The sequence below is a fragment of the Sceloporus undulatus genome, chromosome 7 (genome assembly GCF_019175285.1).
Source record: "Sceloporus undulatus isolate JIND9_A2432 ecotype Alabama chromosome 7, SceUnd_v1.1, whole genome shotgun sequence".
NCBI lineage: Eukaryota > Metazoa > Chordata > Lepidosauria > Squamata > Phrynosomatidae > Sceloporus > Sceloporus undulatus.
This window is the reverse complement of record NC_056528.1, coordinates 42,204,396-42,230,768: the sequence shown is the minus strand read 5'-3', so window position 1 is coordinate 42,230,768 and position 26,373 is coordinate 42,204,396. Positions and strand designations below refer to the sequence as shown.

The 26,373-nt window shown below is 42.5% G+C and overlaps 1 protein-coding gene across 3 annotated transcripts in view; it reads left to right on the top strand.

The window, feature by feature from the left end:
- PCDH19 (protocadherin 19) overlaps positions 1–26,373 on the top strand; it is a 164,393-nt gene that overhangs the window by 84,097 nt on the left and 53,923 nt on the right. The window contains exons 3-4 of one of the 3 annotated variants that reach the window (XM_042480352.1): positions 341–399; positions 18,753–18,922. In XM_042480352.1, coding sequence (XP_042336286.1) covers positions 341–399; positions 18,753–18,922 — 229 coding nt within the window. Of the gene's footprint in view, positions 1–340; positions 400–18,749; positions 18,923–26,373 lie in introns of all 3 variants that reach the window. The other 2 variants (XM_042480350.1, XM_042480353.1) reach the window with 2 other exon arrangements.

Below are 26,373 nucleotides of genomic sequence, written 5' to 3'. Positions count from 1 at the left end.
GTAGCTGTGGATTCTCTTTTAAAGCTACCTAAATGAAGCTGCTAATTCAGTAAATTATGTATGTTTTATGATGAATAGATGGACTTTGTTCTCATGAATAAAGCTTTGCAGACTGACTTACAGCAAACCACTACACCTCTTGAACCTCTTGAATCCTTGGTATTATTTTTTTTAAAGGGTGTTCTGTGTGTGCTATTGTTCTGACATGGCTGGACAGAAGTTAACAAACTAGAGGTCAAGGCATACTGACCTATAAGACAGCCACTAACATCTTTCTGGATATTCTGAAGTGCTGATGAATCATGCATATAACCGCACTATTTTCTCCTATTCTTTTCAGACTGAAAACTACTCATTTGATTCCAACTATGTCAACAGCAGAGCCCATTTAATAAAAAGGTACGTCAGATGTGGGGGTTTTTTGGGGGAGGGGAATAGGGAGCAGATGAGGGAGGAGAAGTGCCCCATTTTAACCAAATTTATATTATTTAACTCTCCCCACCTAACTATTACATTCTTCTTGGTTGTTGTATGCAAAATTTCTTCATTTGATTTGGGGAAAAACAGTATTTGCATCCTATTAACATCCCACTGCTTTGGGCTTTTAGGGGATTTTAACATCCCCCCCAATGAGCCATGCCTCATTCATATCAGGAGGAGGCATAGAGTTAGGCAGAACCCGGTTACCCTGACAACTTATAAATTCATAGAGTTTATTCTGTTTCAGTGCATGAGAATAAAATGATTTATGTGGATGGAAAAAAAATCTCTGCTATGTAAGGAAGAAAAAAGAACTCATAAGGTGGTACTGGTAACTGCTGCTTTCTGTATTCTTCTGTCCCTCTTCTTTCAAAAAAGTTTGAATGGCAAAGAAAAATAACATTTGGGTTGCAATTCATTCCCATCTACCGTTTTCTTCTCCTGCCCCTGTTATTAAAATAAATCTGTCTGTGGCCTGCTTTCATCCAAGCAGAAACGAGGAAATGAATTTGGTCCCCAGAGAATGTGTTGATAATAATTATGAACATTTCCGTAGCACTTTGCAGTGGACAAAAACATGTTCTAATTCTTTTATCCTCACTACAGGGCTGTGGCAAATCCCACCTAGGCAAGGGGAGGGAATTGAACCATTAAAGATTAGTCCTTGGTTCTGATTTGCTTTTAGTGGCCAGTGAAGACTGGCTTAACTGGTTCAGTAACTGACAGCAACTGGTTATGCGAAAACAAAGAGTCTCAAAAAGCTCAAGTATTGGTAGGTATACGTGGCGTTCCAGATGTTATTAGATTCTCATGCCCATCTGCTGTATACAGCATGGGCAGTGGCCAGGGCTGATGGAAGTTGCAGTCCAGCAACGCCTGGAAGGCGCCAAATGTATGCTAGCAAGTGTGAAAGAAACTGGCAGCATTTGAACAAAACGCTTCCGCTTAAGCAGAGCAATTTTGTGTTTTTAAGGCCTGAAAAATTTCATTTTCTAGCTGCCTGATGGGGTGAGCAAAGACCTATTTTATGCAACCAAGCAAGTTAATGATCCATGTGGCCAAGGAAGATCAGGTTAGCTGGTATTGTGTTTAGGGACTTTCTCTGCCTTTTACCTTTTAACATCACATACATTCTGATCTGCTTAAATACATTAATTTTTACCTTTTAAATAAAGTCCAGTTCCTGGGGCTTATTAACAGTCAGTTCACCCATGTTTCCGGCTTTTGTTGACACTGCCAAATTGGGGAGTTTTTCATGCATGATTTTGAGGTGTAGTCCTGCTATCAGCTTAATTATGGAATGGAAACAGCTATCTGTCTTTCTGTCTGTCTATCTATCTATCTATCTATCTATCTATCTATCTATCTATCTGTCACACACACATATATACACAGGGCAGCCTGCAGGAAAATAAAGTGACTGGATCTGAGAAGTTGTAGGTATGCTATTATGAAGAGAGAGAAAACAAAGTCATGTTCATGCTCATGCTCCCAGAATATCTTTATAACATATTGATGTATTTGGGGACTGTTGGTTCTCCAGATTTCTGGACAACATAGTTTTGTTGTGGGTTTTTCCGGCTCTGTGGCCATGTTTTAGAAGAGTTTCTTCCTGACATTTCACCAGAAAGATGCCAGCCACAGATGCTGGTGAAACGTCAGGAAGAAACTCTTCTAAAACATGGCCACATAGCCTGAAAAACCCACAACAAAACTATGGATGCTGGCCATGAAAGCCTTCAATTTCTGGACAACAGTTTCACAGTCCATTATTTATTTATGTATTTATTTACTTACTTAATTTGTATGCTGCCTTTCTCCCAGAAGGGACCCAAGGTGTCTCACAGACAAAAAAGCACGTTAAGAACACTACAATAAAATTCAAACAATGAAAATCACCTAAAAGCATTATAAAATTATATAAAAGGTATACAAAAATTCAAGAGATAACGAAAGCACTCATGCTTCATAAAAGCCACCCTAGTATGATTATGTGTGGAATGCTTGCTTAAATAAGAATGCCTTAGTTTGCCTTCGAAAGGCAACCAGGGATAGGGCCAGCCTAGCTTCCTGCAGAAGGGAGTTCCAAAGTGTGGCAGCAGCCACCAAGAAGGCTATACTGCCTTGACCTGTTGGGAAAGGTAGGTGAGAATATCTGGAAGGCCAATGTTTTTTGTCTCTCCCCAATAACTTATGAAGTATGTTACGCTGCAAGGGTGGTGGGGAGGTGACATGATAAACTCCAAGACTGAGTCAAGATTGCCCCTAAGTCACTTTCTCCCAAAGAAAATCAGTCTGGCTTTGTTCCTTTTAGATTTTAGGTGTGGCCAAAAATACAGTCAGTCTTCTATATCCATGGCTTGAAAATATTCAATATATATATATATATATATATATACACACACACATTCTGAAAAGCAAACCTTGATTTTGCCATTTTATATATAGAAAACCATTTTATATCCATTGTATTTAATGGGACTTGAGCGTCCACAGATTTTGGTATCCACAGGGTAACAAACCCCAGTGAGTACAAAGGCCCCATTGTACATTAACTTACCAATACAAAAATAAATTATATACAGTAAAACTATTGATTTTAAAATCTGTTTTTAATTGTTTTACAGCAATATTTTATTTATTTTATTGCACGTTGCTTTAGGAGCTATGGTGGGTAGAAAAGTGATCCACAAATATTTTAAATAAAGAATAAATGTATCCATTTGCGGAGCTGAACTATACTGGATTGCACCTTCAGCTCTTAAAAACTCATTCTGTTTTGGGACAATCACGGCTCTCGTTGCATGTTGTTATTTTTGATGCTGTTCTTAATGGAACCTCATCCTGAGCTAATTACTTGTTAATGTTGGTTGTGGTGTATTGAAATGATCTTTCAAATTGTGGTTCACTTCTGTCCTGTTTTGCATTGATCTGCAGATTTTTAAAAAATGTGTGAACATTTCCTCCCCGCATAATACACATGCAACATGTTTCCTAATTATGTGTGTTTTTTGTGGTCATTTTATACTAATGCACATGCTTTGTATGCATTGCAGCTTAACATATTTTATGTATTGTTTGTTAGTTTCTTTCAGTTAAGAGCTATATGAAAAAAAAAATCAGAGGAGCATGAAAACTGAAGGATTAATGTGTTCCAGTCAGTGTATTAGTCCAGAAAATGTGAATCAGAGTGGTTGACTTAAAAATGTAACCAAATGAATACTTTGAATATCAGCAATTTAGACTTGGTATGACCCCCCCCCCCCACAATTTTTATAAAGAAAACAATTCCAAAATAATAACAAGAGAAACAATAAACATATATATCCATAAAACATTAACACAAGCAACCATCATACGAGAAAATAAACAGAAAAACTAAACACCCTATAAAAAAACACCAAACTACAATTACACATACATCGTGTTAAAACATTACTTCCTACTAGTTCCCCTGAATTTCTGAGCTTTGATATTTCTGTTTCCTCAGTTTCTGGATAAGTATAGATTCCATCATGTCATTACAGTATATTATTATACCTGTTACCAGCAATGCTGTGAAAAGAACAATATCATTTTTGTTTTCTAAACCATTATGTTTTCAGAACTATTGGCCCATACAGACAGACCAAAATAAAGCTGCTTCGGGTCACTTTGGAGGTATGCTGTTTAAATGATGCACGCATCCTAAGAGGTCAGAAGCTGCGCCAAAGCCACACTCCAGTCCTAAGGACTGAAGCACAGCTTTGGTGCATTTTCTGGCCTTTTAAGATGCATGTGTCATTTAAACAGCATACCTCCAAAGTGACCTGAAGCAGCTTTATTTTGGCCTGTCTGTACAGGCCCTTTATCACAATATCCTAACATCAAGGGGAATGACCACTTTTGTAAGAGGGTGCCTTAACATTCCTTAACTAATCAGAGGCATCTGCCAAGTCCTGCTCTTACATTCTTGGTACCTAGTGTAGATTACCATTACAGTCAATTCAAGCACATATTAATCTGATATAAACTGATTATCTATGGCTATCTGAAACAAATGCAAAACTCACATAGTCTTTTTATATTTGCTTGTAATTCCATGTTTGAGGAAAACCAATTAAAATATGCAGATGACATTATTATTATTATTATTATTATTATTATATTTCATTTAAATAGCACTGTAGATTTACACAGCTCTGTACATACAGACAATAAAGTCAATAAAAAATGAAACCTGCCAATGGCATACATTCTACAAAATACATATAAAACAATAGATAATAATACAAGATAGAATTAGATAAAAATAAGCAGTCAACAAATTAAAAAGATCAAATATCAAATATCAAATCAAATATCAGATAACAACGGGATAAACAATGGCCCTCAACAGATGGGCCTTTGCGACGCCCTTGTTATGTGCGAGGGTTGCCTGTTGGGCGGAGTGCCCACATGCCCGGAAACCCTCGCACGTAACGAGGGCGTCGCAGCTGCACAGCACCATCCACATGGCGTGCACAGCTATGACGTCGCAGCTGCGCAGTGTCCAAACAGTGCTGTGCAGCTGCGAGGCCTTCGGGCTGTCTTTGCAGGTTTGCTGCGGCGCAGCTGCACAGCAAAAAGAAACTTCTTTTTACTGCTCCTTTTTTGCTGCACAGCAGCATCGCACAATCTGGTTGCTGCGGCACTGCTGCGCAGCAGAGGTGCCTGCCTGGCGCCTCTTTCTGGCGGTCTGTACCCCACCAATGACACAATGCCTGGGAACGGTTTCCTGAACAATATAGTCTTCAACTCAGTTTTGAAACTGGGTAAAGAAGTGATGACTCATGCGGCTCGTGGGGTAAGGAGGTTCCAGGAGTGAGGGGCAGTAAGTGAAAAGGGTTGAATCCAGGATGGGGCAGTGGAGATCCTAGGCTGGAACAGCAGACCTTGACTACCAGAACAGAGGTACGAGTGGGAATGTGGGGGAAAAGAATAAGGAGGGGTCAATCCATACTAGCAGATGGCAAAGAATGGGAACAATTACTAAAGAAAATCAAGAAAGAAGGTGGAAAGACAGGCTTACAGTTGAACATAAAGAAAATAAAAATCATGACCACTGATGAGTTGCATAACTTTCAAGTAGATGATGAAGGCATTAAAATATATTTTAATAGTATTTTTTAATAATTGTAAGATGCTTTGAGTCTTAATCTGGGGGAAAAGAAGTATACAAATAAATAGTACTAGTAGTTGATCAAGATTTTCCATACCTTGGCTCAGTTATTAATCAGAATGGAGACTACAGTCAAGAAATTGGAAGAAGACTAGGACTTGGAAGGGCAGCTGTGAAAGAGCTAGATAAGATTTGAAATGTAAAAGTATATCATTTAATACTAAAGTTAGGATTGTCCATGCCATTGTATTTCCAGTTTCTATGTATGGTCGTGAAAGCTGGACAGTGAAGAAAGTTGATATGAAGAAAATCAACTCATTTAAACTTGCTGCTGGAGACAAGTGTTACAGATATTGTGGATCATTAAATGGCTCCTAGAGCAAATCATGGCTTAACTCTCTCTAGAAGCCAATATGGCTTCTGAGACTGTTGTACTTTGGCCGTATCACGAGTTATAGGGCAGACTAGGCCCTTGTTGCTGCTACCTAGAGTTGGGCTTTGACTCTATTTTTATTTCTAAATACATTTTTGTTTCAGAATAATACAACAACAGCATCAACAATAACTGGAGATACTTTTTTCTAAGTCAATCATAATGTTTTTAAATTTAACTTGTTATAATTGATTAGTTGATTAAACTTTGCGGTGTGAATTACAATTCCCTTTACATGCACAGAATTGGGTGGAGAGAAGGAATCCACATTTTGGTCTCCTTCCTAGCTCTGTGATTCCATTGAGTTGCTTGAGTCGGTGTGCCTCTGAAGACACAACTGAATGCCTAATGAGTCCTGTGCAGTTTGTTCTAGTCTTTCAGAAGATCTGATTATTTCCTTGCCTAAAATTTCTCTTTCATTTACATTATATATATATTAAAAATTACACAAGCAATGAGAATAAGAGGCATATGATGTGAGCAGCTTCCATTCAGACAGGGAAGGGGTGGTGTTTATCAGCCTCATTCATGATGTTTAACTGCAATCATATAATCGCTGGTAAAGAAAATTGCTGCCTGCCTTGTATTGTTTGTTGCAATCCAATATGGAATTTGACCTTCTGAGAAGAAATCTGTTCATGTCATCTGACCCATACCCGCTGTTAAACTAAGCTGACAATAGATTCTGGCTTGGTGGTAGCAACGTCCGTAACTCTAGAGAAATCTGGCCAGACTGTGGAACAATGACAGGGAAGAGTGTATTCTTGCGAGTAGATCTTTCACATTGTGGACTGCTGTTCTGCTAGGAAGATAAATGTGAATAAAAAGCCATATTGCCCAGCTGTTTGCTTTATGGAACCCATACAGGCATACTTCAGTTACAAAGCCTCTGACAAAGAACGTCCTTTTTACAAAGTCTTTTTATGCCCACGTGCTCCCCCCCCCATTTTTTGCTTGTCATCTGTTTAGCTGGACATTTTTAAGCAGTGTTGGAAGTGGGAGGATGGTAGGGAAGGGCTGGGGAAACACAGACATTTGGTGTTGGGTTGCAGCAACATAACTGCAGTAAACAATGCAATTAAAAAAACTCCGACAGCTGGGAAAGAGCAGGAGTCTACTCTAACCTATATTACCAAAGCTATACATGTCTGCCTTCAGCAGTCAAGATAAACAACAGCTATCTCCAGAATTGATTACTGAACATGCATAAACAGCAAAACAGAGGGAGGGGGGGACGGACAGATAAGCCTACCTCACCAACTTCCTTCAGCATCTTAAAGAAGCATAGATCTATAGGTCTGAACACCAAAATCATAAGATCACTAGTCTAGAGCCTTCAAGTGATCTCTAGAAAGTTCAACATGTTCATTTTTACTGTCATCCCTCCACATCTGTGGTTTTGACTTTTGCAGATTTATTTGTGGTTTTGATTAATATGTACTCTCTATGAATCTAATCTAGGCCCTCCAGTGCAAACTTCTCCCAGAAGTTGGCCATAGAGTTGCATTGGAGAACCTAGAAGTTCCTAGAGAAAACACTTCTCTAGGCATTTCTAGGTCCTCCAGTATGAATTTATGATCACCATCTGGCAGATGTTGACCATAGAGTTGCATTGGAGGACCTAGGGATTCCTAGAGAGGTGTTCTCTCAGGTAAAAAGAGTAGTGTTTTTTATTTCTCTTTTTTCCACATTTGCGAGGGTCTTTTGCTCCTAACTCCAGCAAACGGGGAGGGACCACTGTAATTATTCATTGCCTACCTGGCAAGATTGTTTCCTTTTACTTGTGCATATTGTTAGTGTTGGATTAAAAAGTTTGTTAAAGCATCTTGAATTGCTCTTGCTTTTTGTGGTGTAGGAATTTGTTCATATTCTAGGTCAACTTTAGGAAGACAGTAAGAGCTTCCTGACAGTAAGAGCTGTTCAACAGCAGAACACAATCCCTCAGAGGGTGGTGGAGTCTCCTTCTTTGGAGGTCTTTAAACAGAGGCTGGGTGGTCATCTGTTGGAGGTGCTTTGATTGTGTGTTCCTGAATGGCTGAGGGTTGAACTGGATGGCCCTTGCGGTCTCTTCCAACTCTGTGATTCTGTGATGATTCTGTGATTCTTTCCAAATTGTTTCTACCTTTTGTACTAAAGAAGTCATTCCCAGGAACACACCCACTTAAGTTAAGTGAGGTGTACCAGTATATGACTTTTTTGTCATTTCCACTTCATGTCTTTCACACTGAAACAAGTAAATTTAGAAAGAGAATGCTAATACTAATTAGAGAGTGCAGAAGCCTAAAACAAAACAGAACAAAACAAAACAAAAAAATGGAAATAAAGCATCAGGACCATGGACAGAGAATTGGTTGTACAGATATTGAACAGGGTATGCATCCTTAGGTGTTGCACCAGCATTGGTCAATAGGTAGCTTTGCTGTATTGCTTTATTGAGTCTCTGTGTTATTGCTTCCTGGGGAACAGTTACCTTACCTTCAGGGCAACGTTTGCCCTGGCCCTGAACTGTACAGTCTGTGTTGCTGGTAATATTTTTGAAGATTTTGTTGCCATCAATGTGTCACAGTGCAGAAGGTGAAATATTGGACTCTGTGGAAATTTCTGAAGATGAGTCACTGGCATCTGAGGATGCTAGAACTAAAACTATCATGGAGCTGGGGTCAACAGTGGTTATCATTAATATCTGAGTCGCATTCTCTGGATTCTTCCACTTCTGTGGAAGAATCCGTGGCAAAGAGTTCCCCAGATGCTAGGAATAACAGTAAAGATGAAGTACAATAACATCCAAAATCTACTTTCTAATAAAAATGAAGTTGCTGGAATCTTTAGAAAATACTCCCCTTTCCAAAGATGGGTTTACTGAGTTATATCTTGTTACTGAGTTATTGTTACTGTGTTACATCTTGATAATGAACTGCTATACAGTCTGCTAGGTAATCCCACATTTTACTTGTTGGAAGATTTTTGCATTCTCTTTCCCCTTCTCTAGATAGACAGGGATTTCCTGCATCCAACCCACCCTCTCTCTCATTCAAACTAACCATGTGATTTAGGTCACTCCCTCTTTGGGACATTCTCTCTCAAGATTTTCAACTCACCTGTCGGTTTTCCATCTTCCTCTTCTCTCAACTTTCTTTGGAAAGATGGTGAGATAAAGATTTGTTTTTACCTGAACTATTCACTAATGATATTACGATACAGCTTCTATGTAAATATAGATTAAAGCCATTAGTAAATGTTTGTTTTGAACTGACAGCTACTTGTGTTGTTTTTGGAGTCAGTCTCAGTCCTTAGGGGACCTGTATATGACAAAGGCATTTCTGCTAATCTGCTGATTTAAAGCTAGACCCTAACAGGCTTGCTTTTGACATTTTTGATATTTAAATATTTTTGTTTCCTTTACAAAGACTAAAGTCTTAGGAAACTTAAACTTCCCATCAGCAAAATTATTGTTGTTTGAGTGGAGGCTAAACTGGTGTAATGAGCAGATAAATTTTGCAGTAGGATAATAATAATAATAATAATAATAATAATAATAATAATAATAATAATAATAATAATAATAATTATTTGTATTTCCCGCCTCTCCCTGTGGATCGAGGTGGGATTACATCAACAAATTAACACAGTATAGATATAAAATACAATCAATAAAACACTGACATTATTATTAATTCAGTAAAATAGCTAAAACATCTAGAACATCTTAAACATTTAGAAAACATACATCATAATCAGAAGTGAAGCATTTTATCTTAAAGATCTTCTATAAGAGGTCAGATGGATAACCCCACTGGAAGAGATCTGTCTTAAGTGCCTTCTTAAAGGCATCGGTGATAAGATGGATCTCTTCCGGTAGGCTGTTCCATAGTTTGGGGGCTGCGACCATAAACGATCTATGGGAGGTTGACATTAACCTGGGCTTATGGTATTTCTAACAAATTCTTCCCAGATGTTCTGAGAGTGCGGGCGGATTGTGTAGGGAGTGGCATTCCAACTAGGGCCCAAGACATGAAGAGTCTATAGGAACTAAATAGTCTCTATGGCATGTCTTGTCAGACAAAGTTGATGTTCCGCCAGCGGCACTTTAGTCATTGCGCAGTCCATTCATTTGACAAAGATTTTCCGTATACCAGACTTTTATTTGAAGTGGGTTGGAAAGGACGCTCGGGAACAATAGTGACTTGAGCAGTGGTTCCAACCTTCCTAATGCCACGACCCTTTAATACAGTTCTCATGTTGTGGTGACCCAAACCATGAAATTATTTTTCATTGCTACTTTCATAATGTAATGAAATAGGTGTTTTCCAATGGTCTTAGGCGACCCCCATGAAAGGGTCATTCGACCAACCCGGGGTCCCGACCCACAGGTTGGAACCACTAGTCTCGAGCTTGGTAAGGTCGTTACTCCAGGTATTGACCAAGGCTTCGATAGAGTCACCATCATTCCCAGCCACAGAACCCTCTAGTGCTTCCTGGAACCTTTTGGGTTCCATCAGCTTTTGAGGGTGGACCTTTTAATAGGTCCTCCACCTCCGAGGGGGATATGGGTAGTAGCCTTCAGTCCGACTTGACCAGGAAATGGTCTGTCCATGACAGAGCAGGGGTGTGAATCACCTCTGCCCACGGATGCTCTGATCCGTACTGAAGACCACATTGAGTGTCTTACCAGCAATATTATATTCTGGAAATAACAATGTCAGGTATGCTTCAATTAACAAGTTTTTTTTGGCATTATTTCTTTAGCCAAAAAAAAAAAAAAAAAAAAGTACAAAAGGCAGAAATAACATGAAAAGATAGGGATATAATAAATCATTATAAAATCTTTATTTGTATCCCGCCCTTCCAAACGATCAGGGCGGCTTACAATGATGCAGCAAGTGCAGCAGAATACAAAGGTTAAAACATATACACAACAACAACAATAATCTAAAAAACAACAATAAAAGCCCCTTAGCCCAACCTCATGGCCACGGAAGAGGAGGGAGGCCCACAGGATATTTATCGGGGAATGCCTGCTTGAATAGGAAGGTTTTGAGGTCCTTCCTAAATTGGGCCAGGGTGGTAGATGAGCGGAGCTCCGTGGGCAGCGTGTTCCAAGGCTGGGGCAGCTGTGGAAAAGGCCCTTCTCGAAGTGGAAGCTAACCTGGCCCCAGGCACCTCAGTAATTGCTGCCCCAGATGTTCTGAGGGTGCGAGGCGGAATGTACGGGGAGAGGCGTCCTTTAGGTATCCTGGGCCCAAGCCATTTAGGGCTTTATAGGTAATAACCAACGCCTTATATTGAGCTCGGAAGCGGATGGGCAGCCAATAAGATCTTTGCACAGGTGTTATGTGGCTGGTCCTGGATACGCCCAGTGACCAGCCGGGCTGCCCATATTCGTACCATTTGCAGCTTCCGAGTTTGGGATAAGGGTTGCCCCATGTAGAGTACGTTCAGAATCCAGTCTCGAAGATTGACCAGAGCATGTACAACAGTTTCTAGGTCCCTCTGGGCCAGGTATGGGCGCAGCTGGCGAATCAGCCGAAGCTGATACAGGTGCTCTTGACCGTCGCATTCACCTGAGCAGTCAGGTGAAGCGACGAGTCAAGAAGCACCCCCAGACTGCGCACGGAGTCCTTCACAGGGAGCGGTGACCCCGTTCAGGACAGGTGGAACCACCGCCATTCCTGGACCAGGGGAACCTATCACTAGTACCTCCGTTTTCTCTGGTTAGTTTGGTGGTTTTTTCCTCATCCAGCCCATTACTGACTCCAGACAGGCCACAAGAGGAGAGACGCCATCCCAGTCATGCATCAGTCTGGAGAATAGAGAAAAATGATTTGGGTGTCATCAGCGTACTGATAACCCAGCGCCCCATGTCTCCGGATGATCTCTCCCAGCGGTTTCATGTAAATGTTAATAGCATGGGAGACGAATGGCTCCTTGAGGGACCCCGAGTTTTAAGGGCCCGCTCGTCGGAGCACACGTCTCCCAGTGCACCATCTGGGACCTCCCAGAGAGGTGGAGCGGAACCACTGGAGCGCAGTGCCCCCGACTCCCACCTCAGCCAGGCGCCCAGAAGGATACCATGGTCTATGGGATCGAAGCCGCCTGAGATGTCCAAGAGCACCAGCAGGGACACGCTTCCCCTGTCAATGCCCAGACGGAGATCATCGACCAAGGCGCCATGGCTGTCTCAACCCCGTGACCCGCCCGGAAGCCAGTTGAAATGGGTCCAGATAATCCTTCACCAAGACCGACCTGAAGCTGGATGCCACCGCCCCCTCCGATCACCTTTCCCAAAAATGGTAGCAGCGAGACAGGCCGATAATTATATGAACCAGGGGGTCGAGGGAGGGCTTTTTTAGGATCGGTTTTACAATGGCCAATTTGAGATCCGATGGAAATTGCCCATCCCTCAAAGAGTATTAATTATCCGGCGTAACAATAGCGTTACCACCGGTCCCCCCTGGGCCGCTAACCATGAGGGACAGGGATCAAGAGAGCAGGTTGTTTTCCGAACACTTCCGAGATCTTGTCCACATCTCGCGTACTCACCAACTCAAACTGATCCAGTGTAACATAGTCCACGGAGGCTCTGGGCACTTCTAAGCTAGGTTCTGCCATAATGTCGCGCGTTCAGACCTTCGCTTATACGAGAAGTTTTTCCACAAAAAAGTCGTTAAACAAGTCACAACAGGCCTTAAAGGTTCAAGGACTGGTTCAGGGCGGGAGGGAGCTGAGTTAGCTCCCTGACCACCCTGAACAACTCTGCCGGACGCGACTCCGCGGACGCCAATACGAGCACCATAGAACGAGTTCTTTGTTTGCTCTATTGCCTCTCCGTAGTCCTTTAAACAGTTGGTCTAGGAGAGTCTTGTCATTTAAGCAAAGGTGTTTCCCGCCAACGGTACTCTAGCCGTCGCAGAACCCGCTAACTCGACCGGAGATCTTCCTATACAGGGCTTACGTTTTGGAAGCGGGCCTGAGAGGGCACTTGGGAGCGATTCTGTGTATAGCCACAGAGAGACCGGTATTCCAAATACCGGTAAGGGCATCAACAGAGTCGCCGTCATTCCAACCGTGAGCCCCCTAAGGCTTCTTGGAACCTCTCAGGTTCCATCAGCCTTCGAGGGTGGACCATCCTAACTGGTCCACCACCCCCGGGGGGGATTGGGTAGAAGCCTTGATTTCGCCTCTACCAGGAGTGATCCGTCCATGACAAGGGGGAAATATTGGCTATTTCCACCCACGGATTTTCCGCCTCCGAACAGAAGACCAAATCGAGAGTATTACCCGCAAATGCGTAGGACCCTGTATCAGCTGGGACAGGCCCATGGCCGCCATGGTCTCCCTGAATTCCCGAGCCGCACTGGATGGAACATAGCTGGCCGTGAGGGGAGATGTTGAAGGCGCCCAGGACAAGAAGCCTGGGCGAGCACATCAGCCCTCGCGACCAGCTGGTCAGCTCGTTAAGGGAGTCCGCTAATGCACGGGGTGGCCGATACACTAACAGAAATCCCTAGACGTCCCTAGCCTTCAGGTCAGGTAATACACTCGATATAGGAGGCTGTCGGATGTGGTTCCTGGTGAGGGACACGGTGTTCCTATGTACCAAGGCCACCCCCCCCCCGCCCACCTAACCTGCGCTGGGTCCTTCACCGAGTACCCGGCAGGCAGGGCCTGAGCCCACACGCATCCCCTTCAGGCCCCAGCCAGGTCTCGGTAATGCAAGCCAGGTCACACTTAGAGTCCTCCCGGAGGTCCTGGAGGATGTGGGCTTTGTTATTAAAGAACTGGCAAATGTAATATCGGAGCCATTGGCAATAATCTTTGAAAACTCCTGGGAAAACAGGAGAGATCCCAGCAGACTGGCGGAGGGCAAACGTTGCCCCATCTTCAAAAAGGGGAAAAAAAGAGGATCCCAACAATTATCGTCCCAGTTAGTCTGACATCAGTACTAGGAAAGATTGGGACTGGAGCAGATACATTAAACAGAGAGTCTGTGAACATCTAGAAGGCAATGCCATAATCACAAAAAGTCAATGGGTTTCAGAGAAACAATCATGCAGACAACCTGATCTCTTCTTTGATAATTACCAGCTGTTGGTAGATGAGGGAATGCTGTGGATATAGTATATCTTGATTTCAGTAAGGCCTTTGACAAAGTTCCCCATGACATTCTTGCAAACAAGCTGTTAAAATGTGGGCTAGACAAAGGAACTGTTAAATGGATCTGTAATTGGTTGACGGCCGAACCCAAAGGGTGCCTCAACAATGGCTCCTTTTCATCTTGGAGAGAAGTGACCAGTGGGGTCCCACAGGGCTCTGTCCTGGGCCCAGTGCTATTCAACATCTTTATCAATGACCTGGATGACAGAATTGGAAGCATACTTATCAAATTTGCAGATGTACAAATTAGGGGGAATAGCTAATACCCCAGAGGACAGGATCAAGATTCAAAATGACCTGAATAGACTAGAAAGCTGGGCCAAACTAACAAAATGAAATTCAACACGGAGAAATGTAAGGTATTGCACTTAGGGCGGAAAAATAAAATGCACAGATATAGGATGGGTGACACCTGGCTGAATGAAACTACGCTGTGAAGGGTCTAGGAGTCCAAGTAGACCACAAGTTGAACATGAGTGAACAGTGTGTGCGGCAGCTAAAAAGGCCAATGCTTTTAGGCTGCATCAATAGAAGTATAGTGTCTAGATCAAGAGAAGTCATAGTGCCACTGTATTCTGCTCTGGTCAGCCCCACCTACGAAATTTGTGTCCAGTTCTGGGGCGCCACAATTCAGAAAGGACATTGAGAAACTGGAGCGTGTCCAAAGGAGGGCGACAAAATGGTGAAAAGTCTGGAAACCATGCCTGATGAGGAACGACTTAGGGAGCTGGGGATGTTTAGCCTGGAGAAAGAAGGTAACAGGTGATATGATCGCCCTGTTTTAAATATTTGAAGGGATGTCATATTGAAAGAGGGAGCAAGCTTTTTTTGCTGCTCCAGAGAACAGGACCGGACGAACAATGGATGCAAGCTGCAGGAAAGAGATTCCACCTGAACAGTAGGAGGAACTTCCTGACAGTAAGGCTGTTCGACAATGGAATGCACTCCCCCGACGGAGGGTGATAGAGCTCTCCTTGGAGGTCTTTAAACAGAGGCTGGATGGCCATCTGTCAGGATGCTTTGATTTGAATTTCTGCCATGGCAGGGGGTTGACTGGATGGCCCTAGTGGTCTCTTCCAACTCTATGATTCTATGATTCTATGATTCTATGATTATAGACCTGGCATTGCACAGAGCAGCGACAGGGTTTGTGGCACGGTTGGAGAGACCTCAGGTCCTTTAGGTGGGAGGGGGACAGGAAGGCGAGATAGTATGATGCATCTATCTCGCCTTCCCCTGGAACGGAAGTCCCTTCTCCCACCGCCATACCTCCCCCTGCCCCACACTACCTCTATTGGGGCTCCGCCCACCAGGTGTTATCCCGGCCCAGGCATCCCCGCCATCCCTATCCTCCCCCCACCCTTCTATGGCTGTTAAAGGAGCGAAGGTAGCCACTGCAGGCATCCTCTGCTCCCGGGCTATTCTAAGCCTCCTACACCCGCTGAGACTGCACAGTCCCAAGCAATGGCGTCGCAGTCGGTGGTCCTTGGCGAGGAGGCGGAGGGGGGGCGTGTCAGGAGGGAACCGGTTGCCCGGCTTTTGTACCCGCTGCTCTCACCAAGCGGGCCTCCTCCCTGCTTCCCCCAGAGTCTTAAAGGGCCCACTCGCACCTGGCCGCCAAACGCCAAAGCCAAGGCCGAGCCCAGAGTCTTAAGCGGGGGGTCTGCCGCGAGCTCCCCAAGTTTCTCCATCACAAAAAAGAAGAGTAGTGTCACATTCAGCAAACTTTTACCAGAACCAACAACAGGCACAAGAGAAATACCTAGGTTAAACTCTGAAGAAGTAAACACAAGCATTTTTGACCTTTCTTAGACACAGGAATAATTACACACACACACACACACCTCCACCAAATTCTGTTTTTCTTATGATTTTTATTTTGGTGGCCAGACTATGCCTTTTTAAATGTGTGTGTGTTGGGGAGGGGACTAACTGGTGAGACAGTTTATCTGTTCTCCCCATTTCTCTCTGCTTTGCTGTTTATATATGACCATTAAGAGATTGGCAGCTCCTATTTACCTAGCCTGTTGTAGGCAGGTGCACATACTGTACCTGCAAAAGGATGGGATAAAACAAAATCCCATTCTTTCCTAGGTCAAGCTTTATTGCAAAGTGTACTGCAGACATGTTGCTGCAACGCAACATCGAAATACTGTGTTTCTTCAGCTGTCCTTCACCTGCTCCCAATTCCTGTGCTAGTAACACTCTTCCAGACAGAAGGAAGGAGAAAAAGGGGAACTGGGTAGATGTAAAGAGTCTTTGTAAAAAGGAGCTTCTTTTCTTCAGCTGTCCTTCACCTGCTCCCAATTCCAGTGCTGGTAACACTCTTCCAGACAGAAGAGAAGGAAGAAAAGGGGAACTGGGTAGGTGTAAAGAGTCTTTGTAAAAAGGAGCTTCTTTATTAGAGGCTTTGTTCACTGAGAATTCCTGGCTGGTTCTAGGAGTTGTAGTCCCTCAGAGTAAATTTTCCGAGCTCTGAGCCCCTGTGAAACTCAGAATAAGACTATTCACCATGGAGACATCACATTTCATAATCAATATTTCCAGTTACAGAGATTTCAGATAGCAAGGTCAGGATGTACCCTGCCTGACCCAGAGAACCACTGTCAGCTTTGCCAAAGACTGCCAGTGATCTGATGGTATAAGGTACTTCCATGTGTTCAGTCTGTGAAGAGCTTTGTAGGGATGTCAGGAGATGACGCCGAGGAAAAGAGAGGTGATAAGAACTGTAGCTAAGGGGTGTTGCTGCAGTCTCACCCTAATGAATGTCATGAACATAAGGTAATCATCTGAGAACTGAAATGTCAACTCTTAATCCTCTAGTGTGTTTTTAATCCAGCAAAACGTCGCTTCTTGAAGAAGTGTTATTGCTGTCTTAACTTTGTGGTGTGCATCTTAAAATCCTTACTCTTTAATTAATCTGTTTGGTCTTTCCGAATTGATTTCTCCTTAGCCTTCTGTCGTGTGTGCATGCTGGTTAAATCCTAGGTTTAAAGGGCTTCTGCAGGGATGTCTTTATTTTAAAAGGGCATGTTTGAAGATATTCCAGTCTTAGCACATGTTTCTGCACAAGCTTTTCCTCTCTCTTTCCCTTACATATTGTTGTTGGTTCAGCAACACATCCTGTGGTAGTTGGTCAACTTCATTTCTGCAGAGACTGGAAATGGCCTTTCCAAAGGGGTACATGTGCCCACATGAGCTCGGGGCTAAACCCCAACTAAATCACAACTGGTCATTAGAGCTGGTTAACACAACTGTTCAATAAATCCCAAAGACATGGGTGAATAGCCAGTAAACTAGTGTCAAGCTGAAATGAGCCAGAGTTGATGCCAGTGAGGTATTCAGCATGAGGAGAGGTCTACAAAGGTGTGTACAAGGGAGACATAGGCAGGTCTTTGAATACTGGAGTCTCCGACTGCTTAGAGCTAATGACTCTCTGAACTTGGGGAAAACAGTCTCAAATTAAACATGTGCTTCCTTGCAAGTGAGTGTGAAGCTAGGCAAAAGAAAGTGTGTGAGAGACAAGGTGATCTCATATTGGTAATCACATTGGCCCACAACAGGTCTGACAAAAAGCTTTTATTGCCAGGCTAGGAAACCTTTGGCCCTCTAGATGTTTTGGACTAAAACTCCCACAATCTCTTATCATTGGCTGTGCTGGCTGGAGCTTCTGGGAGCTGAAAGTTTTATCACCTGAGCTGTTCTGGCATGACTGTTCTGGGCCGCAGTGGCTGGGTGCCTTTGACTAGCACATGAAGGTTAAATCCCTTATCCCTGTCATTTCAGGCCACAGGTTCAAAACCCACAGTGGGCTCAAGAGCTGCCACATTACCCATGAGCTGTCTGCTGTGGAAGATATAGCCATGCAAGGATGTGTGCTTTTAAATATTGCATCAGAGCTGTGGGTTCCTTTCTCAGCTGCCGTAGCCAGTTAGGGCTTTCCTGTCCATTTAGTAACTTAGCTGGGGAGTTTCTGCACTTAAAACAAACCCAGCAATGTTCAGTTACACATCACCCACAATCATGAGAGACTTATTTCTCTGCCATTACAGGAGCGCAGCACTGTACATGTTATAGCAAGCTGAATAGTTTGGATTGCTGTTGTACTTTGTCTCTTCCGATTACTTTCCTCTTGTGGAGAAGGTGCTCCTGTGCCTCCCCTCCTTGCAGATCTTGCCTCTGGTATAGCTTTGGCTGTGATCTGATCAAGTTCTCTCCTTTGTCCTCACTTTGTTTCACAAGCAACATTATTACTTACGCTTGTAGGAGGATATGAACAAGAGGCTCATGTAATTTCCTGCACACCTGAGGGCTGCCTCCAGTTCTTGCTGCCTTATTGTATGCTGAGTGTTCAGAGCAAAGAATGGCATGGCTGCTCTGTGGTATGAAAAATATCCTCCTGCAGCAACCCCTTTCTCCCCATGGGAAGATAGCTATGTTTTGGATCCTGCCTGAGGCTTGTGAAAATGTCTGTGCTGAGAGTGTCCTTTGCTTCTGAGATGTAGTTCTGTGGCATATTTCACTCTTCTTTCTTCCACCCAGCAGTTCAACATTCAAAGATTTGGAGGGAAACAGCCTGAAGGACAGTGGGCATGAAGAGAGTGACCAGACAGACAGTGAACATGATGCCCAGCGTGGTCTGTACTGTGACACGGCTGTTAATGATGTTTTGAATACCAGCGTCACTTCCATGGGGTCTCAGATGCCTGAACAAGGTAGGTTGTGTTGATTTTTACAGGGGTTTGTAGAGTGCACAAGCTCAAAGTAGTTGTCAGTTGTTTGTGACCTGTTGTGCTTCCTTCATCGTCATTAGCCCATGGATGTAACAGAACGCTTGTGAACATTGTGACTGTTCAGGAGGAAGGCAACAGGATACTGACAAAAATAGTGTCATTCACGAGAAGAAAGTGAAGGGCCTGTGGAATAGTTCATGCCTATGGTAATGGAGGGTTTATCAGCAATTGTATCAAATGGGAGGTTGTGAGCTAAGAAGATTTGGTAGTTAGTCTAGAAGCAGAGGGATTGAATAAGGCAAAAACAAAAAGGGGAAAGTTGAGGGAAGGCTCAACTGTTGAATATCATATCAATTCTTTTAATTAATCAACTCCACATTTAGCTGCATTTCTGCCCTAGATCCTTTATCTTCAAAGCTAAATCATGCAATAAAATTATTGGATTAAACTCTGTCCTGTGAATCTTGCTGTTCCTGGATTAACCTCTGTCCTGTGAATATTGCTGTTGCTTATGACCATTTTTATGCAGTATGAATACTGTGTTTTAAAAAGCCCTCTATTGTGTAAGAAACATAGCAATGGTAGCATCCAAGCGGGACATTTGGAGGAAGCAGAGCTGCTACATGTCCTCAATTTCCAAAAGAGAGGGCTGTCTATGCTGAAGCCTTTTCCACCTCATGCCAAATATATAGCAGTTAACGAAGGAAATGTACTCTGAACAGTTTCCTCTTCATTTTAACTTTAACTATCGTAGGTATGAATCTGACACTGAACCATATTTTGGCAGCAGTCCCTGTTTGCCTGTGTTTTGCTTGTCCTCCAGGGAATCTCCCTCTTAGGAGCCATGACTTGCCTCAGGGCACTCATGGCTAGGATCCAGTTCTCTCTACTTGTTTCTATATGAGGAACACCATTACTGTGGGCTCCAAATGCACATCCATTCATAAAAAGAGACACTTTAGAAGTGTAACACATCTGTTTCTCATCCAGGCGTGATGTTTTGAAAGTGATGTTTGTGCCGCTTGATAAATGATGTTGGCTTGACCCTGTTGCAAAATGTTTTTCTTGTAAGTGTATTCCCAAGTGATCAATTTTCTGCCTGCTGCAGAGCCATTCCCCAACACAGTGCAGGACCTTTTGGAAACTTGTTTCCTCCCTTGACTGTTGCAATGTTAGATGTCACTTGTTGAGGTTCAGGAAAGATGAGAATGTATTATATGAATACACATTTAAGGATATTATGCAAATCACTTGGAGCATTGATAGCAATCTTAATATCTGAATGTGTACGTGTCTGTGTGTGTGTATTTGTGAATGAAAATGTATACCTGTAAACTCGCCTATGATTCTTCAAGTGTGTTCATTATATGTGTCCACAACAACTCCCACCCCTCCAGCTATCAAATTATAGTTGATGTTTGTGAAAGGGGAGCTTCTGAAATCTGATCTGTTTCATATGTGATCTGCCATGGTTTTTTGGTGTGTCTAATTATAACATTTTTATGCTGCTTAATAGCCAGAGTTCACCAGGGTATGTGCAGTACAATGGAAAAAAAATAAACACAAACAATAAGGATAAAAAGTGCACATAATAAAAACCAAAAAGATGGGGTTGGGCTGTATGGCCCTTGTGGGTCTCTTCCAACTTTATGAATCTATGATTCTCTGATCACAAAGGTTTAAACCAGCTGCAAAATAGTGCTAAGATCAGCAGTGAGGAGAGAGCCACCACAGCCACTCAACCGGGGGCAAAGAGAGCAGCCCTGGGCACTGCACCTGAGAAGTGATGAGGAGGAAGGTGCCACAGCTGCCCAGCTGGGCACAAAAAGAGCAGCCTGGGCCTCTGCCAGTGGAGCAGCAGTGAGGAGGGGCCACCATAGCCATGCAACCAGGAGATGATTGAAGTCTCATGGACCATAGCTAAAATGGAGAGATCCATTAACTCTTCTTCCTTACAAGGGAACTTGAGAGTTCTTGGAGGGTAGATTTGTGTGTGGGGAGGATGTGAGGTGGGTGAAGGGTCCTGAAAGGACTTTGAAGGGGCTTCTAAGGACTTGGGGGTGTGGATTGGAAGAAGGAGGAACTGATGAGGGTCTTGAGAGGGACAGGTGATGTATAATCATTCTTTGTCTAGAATAAAGTTGGGGTAAGCATTAAGATGACAAAATCTACTATGGAGCAGCAATAACAACAACAACAACAACAACAACAACACAACAGCAACAATAATTTATTTATTTCCTGCCTCTCCGCAAGGCTCGAGGGAGGGGGAACAACATGTTAAAATACAAAACACAATGGAAAAACTCATGGACTCTGACTTAAAATACAGCCATATAAAATCATTAAAATACCCTCATAAGAGTACATATGCAATTAAAAAGTCATGATTTAAAATTGACTGGGTAGGCCTGCTGGAAGACGTATGCTTTAATGCTGTTTTAAAAGCAATCAGCATTTTCCAGAGAGATGTAGCAAGATCAGTGAAAGGGTATAACAAAGTCAGATTGAATCATATCAATAAGATTTCAAGAAAAACTTATCAGTATTACCATAATCCAAGTCTATGCACCAACCGCAGAAGCAGAGGAAGAAGAAATTGAGAGATTCTATGATGGAGTCCAGAAAGAAATTGACACCAAACAGGATTTCTTTAATCATAGGTGACGGGAATGCATAAATAGGAAGCAGTGCAGAATAAAAAATCATAGGAAAATTCTAGGATAAAGAAATGAAGGATGAGAGCTTCTGATAGAGGCCAACAATCTATTCATTGCAAACACTTTCTTCATACAACTGGAGAGGAGATTGTACCCATAGCCATCACCAGATGGCCAATACAAAAATCAGATAGACTACATATTCGGAAATAGAAAATAGAAAAGCTCTACAGCAAATATGAGACCAGGTGCAGACTGTGGCACAGACCATGGACTACTAATATAAAAAATTAGAATAAAGCTGGAGAACACCAAACCAGTCATCGTGAGGAAATACAATCTGAAGAACATCCCAGCAGAATTTAAAGATAAAGTTAAAAATAGTTTTGCATCATTAAACTTAATTGACCAGGAACAAGAGGATGATTGACCCAAAACACAGAAGAGCTATATAAAAGAGATGATAGGAGGAATGACTCATGGGATGAAGAATCATATGAAGATGAACTCCAGATTTTGGAATGTGAAGTGAAAGCTGCGTTCAAAGCAATTGGGAAGAATAAATCACCAGGTAAAGATGACAAACCCATAGAACTATTATAATCTACAGAGACAGAATCTACTTTAGTTCTAACTGAAATGTGCCAACAAATATCGAAAACAAAACAATGGGGTTCAGAGACGGCTGCATTCTATCACTCTGTTTGTTAAGCAGGTATGCAGAAAATATATGCAGAACAGGTTTACACTTAAAGGATGATGGAATTAAGACCAGAGGAAGGAATATCAACCATCTATGATATATAGACAACACCAGATTATTAACAGAAAACAACAAAGACATGGAATAATTACTAAAGAAATGTAAAGTAGGAAGCGCAAAGACAGGTTTACTTCTGAACATTAAGAAAACAAAAGTAATGACCACAGAGTAGCTATAAGAATTCATCTTAGACAATGAGAACATCAAAATAGTTGATTTCCTATGCCTTGGATCAATCATTGATCAGAACAGAGACAGCAGTCAAGGAATCAGAAGAAGACTAGGACTGAAAAGGGCTGTGAAAGAACTCCACAAGATCCTAAAGTGAAAAGATATACAACTGAACTGTAAAGTTAAGATTGTCCAAGCTATAGTTTTTCTCATCGCCATATCTGGATGTGGGAGTTGGACAGTGAAGAAAGCTCATAGGAAGAAAATCAACTCATTTGAGATGTGGTTCTGGAGGAGAATGCTAGGGATACAGTGGGTGGCCAAAAAGAGAAACAAATAGGTCCTACGACAGATCAAGCCAGAATGCTCTAATTATTATTATTATTATTATTATTATTATTATTATTATTATTATTATTACATTTATTTTATAAAGCGCCGTAGGCATTACAGAGTACTTTTCAAAGCAAAACAATAAAAAACAGATAAAAGCCTGCCTACTGCATACAGTGCAACCAACAAGAAGGAGATATAAAATTAATAAAATAAGATTATACTAAAATGCCATGATGATTAAATTGAGGATGTTTTACTTTGGCCACATCATGAGAAGGCAGGATTCACTAGAAAAGACAATAATGCTGGGAAAGGTGGAGGGCAATAGAAAGAGATGAAGACCACATACCAGGTGTATAGACTCAGTCAAGGAGACCACAACCCTGAACATGCAGGACTTGAGCAGAGCTGTTGAGGATTGGGGGTCTTAGAGGTGTCTCATGGGATCACCATGAGTTGGCATTGACACAAAGGCAGTTAACAACAAGATCTAAAATACTATGAGAATAAAAAAGTCTTCACCTGATACCAAAATATATGTATTAGTGAAGGTGCCTGGTGAACTGCTCCAAAGCAGTTGGTCCTCAGACAGGAGAGATGCAGTCTTCTGCCTCTGTCTCTGAAGCCCTGCTAGTTTGGTAGAAACTACCAGAGCTTGTACTCCATGACCATAGACTTCAAGAACAATGAGTGGCAATGTAGGACTTTGTGAAGCCCCTATGTACTTCTCATCTAAAATTACTGCCCCCGAAGTATGTTTGCGTATGTATAGGAGAAAGCATTGGGGCCCCGTTCCATCATCAATATGATTTTAAATATTTTTCTTCAAAATTAAGTTCAGGGATTTGTCTTATTAATAGATATGAAATTGAAGGGTTCCCCCCCCCCATTTTTCTTTAGAACATTGTGTCTCAGATTTGGGGGATTTTTTAAAAATAGATTTTCACCATATAATTAGAGAATCTTCACTAGCATTTAATAGAAATCTGTACAAAAAGATGTTTGATCCCTGAAAAAAGGCGGTTCTTCACTTCAAAAATCTTATACATTGAGGACCTGCTATAACTGTGTCAGAGAGAGAGAGAGAGAGAGAGAGAGAGCTCTTCCTTAAATTAGTGCTAGTTTCCCCCCCTTCAAGCACACTCCAAGCAAGATTTTTTAAAGCCTTTTGCTCTCTGTATGTATTAATCATTTATCCCATAGAATAAAACCCCCAGGAAGCAAGTGAGAAGAGATGACCTTTTCTTTCTGTGTGCATACCATTATTTCTGTACCTTGTGTAAATTGCATGAAGAGCTTTCCGTCAACAAAACCAGACTCCAGCACATAAAAGAGTCAGTCCTACCATTAGGTAGGAGGCAGCCACCTCAGGCAGCAGATTTAGTTAAGGATCTGCTTTCTTCTTATCTTTTTTTTAACTGAGGGCCAGGGACAGAAAGAGGTGATTGTGAGATTTGCTGTTATGTGTACCAAAATAAATGGCCTGGCTTTGTGTGTCATGCACAATTAGATTTGGCCTGATGAGGCAGCAAAATGTCACCTGCTCACCCTCTTGCTCACAGTGGTAAGCAATATATTGCATTGCTCTTTAAATTATAGACACTATTTTCAAATTAGCACAGTGTTTCTTAACCTGTAGTCCATGGACCCCCCCTTGGCGGACGTGATGTACTCACAGGCGGTCTGCGAAGGCTTGCAGGCTGCTCAGCCTATTTCCTCCCCATGGTGGCTTTGTGACAGGAGCCAAAGCAGAGGCTGACCGGATAGCCATTCAACCCACTGCTATTGCAAACTGGGAGGAAGAAGTAGGAGAAAAGTCTTCTTTCCCCCTCCAGCATCTCTAAGGGAAGGTGTAACAGATTTGGTATTCTGTATTTAATATTCAGGTATTACTACAACTACTACTACTACAGTGGACCCTCAGTATCCACTTGGGTTTGGTTCCAGGACCCCATGTGAATGCTGTGGATGCTTAAGTCCCATTATATACAATGGGGTAGTAAAATGGTATCTCTTACATAAAATGGCAAAAACACAGCTGTCCTTTTTGGATTTAAAAAAAAATGCATAGTCAAGGAATGGATAGTTGAATCTGTGGATGCAGAATCTCTGGATACAGTGGGCCGACTGTGTTACAGTCAGACCTTCGTATCCGTGGGGAATCCATTCTGGACCGCGCAGATACAAAAAACCTGAGACCTCAAATCCCATTGTTCCTAATGGTGGCACAATGTGTGCAGAGCTGCTACTCTGGCCGCATGCACGCATCGCCATTTGGGAGGAAGAGGCTTGTCATCCGTGAATGATCAAATCCACGGATGTCAAGTCTGTGAATGGTGAGGTCCCAATGTGTTGTTATTATTTAGCTTTTAAATCTTGAGTTAAGCGTTTGGGGTCCAGGCAACAAAAGATATTCAAAGGAATTCCCTGGTAAAGAAAATGTTAAGAACCATTGAATTAGCATACTGTATATTGGTTTTACACAAATCTGTGCTGCCTGTTTTGGTGAAGTCTTTCCTTATTTTTGGTAGCATATACCATGATATATCATATGATTCATGATTGGCCACCCTACTCACTTGCTATTCATTTCCTTCAAGCCCTCACCCAGAAAAGATAGCAGTCTTATCTAATCTTAAGAAAAGAAGGCTATGAAATGGCAACACGATTTTACATCTCAACTGAGGAGTGAGGAAGAAGGAAAGAAACTCTTTGAAAGTTCACTTCTTGGCTTATTCAGTGAAATGACTTTAGTTAACCCAGCCAAACCTTCTAAATGGGACTCGATGACGGTTACTTTCCAATTCCCCACCATGAGCCATGTTTAATGGGAGAGTGGTGAGATTGTTCGCAATAATGTATTTTCTAGACAACCTTCTTATGGGCAGAGATGAAAAAATTAAACATTTATAGATCTGTGCTGTAGAAGTTTAAATTCTTCCCAGACCCAGGCTGTGTCTGAAATAGCATAGCATTTCTTATTCTCCTTTGAGAAGCAAGATGACTTTGGAAAAGGAAGAAAAATGTTTCAGATGAGGAGGTGAGGACAAAGGTGGCGAGGACAGGGCTGGGCCAGGCCTTCCCCAGACAATTTGTTGGCTGAGGCAAAGGACAAGACAGCCTTTTCCATGCACAGAAGTTGCCTGGACGATCCAGTGCTGGCAATGGGAAAGGGTCTCTCATGTTCCTGGGGGCACCAGTGTAGTTTATGGGTGGAGAATAGGCTATGTACTGTACTTAACACAACATAGGGAAAAGGAACTCAACAGGGACGGAGGGTGGTGTCGCTGCTGTCCTCCAACATTTGAGGTGGTTGCCTTACTGCCCAGGGCTATCCCTGGGAGAGGGAGATTCTTTGAGATGGCATTGTTGCCATAGGTCCTTGAAATCTGTACCTGTTTCATATTTTGGAGGACTCTTGTGCAAGGTGTCATTTTAAGGGGATGCTCTCATCTTCTTGTCACTTTCACTGCTGCCTCTTGGGAGTCTCTTTCTGTATCCAG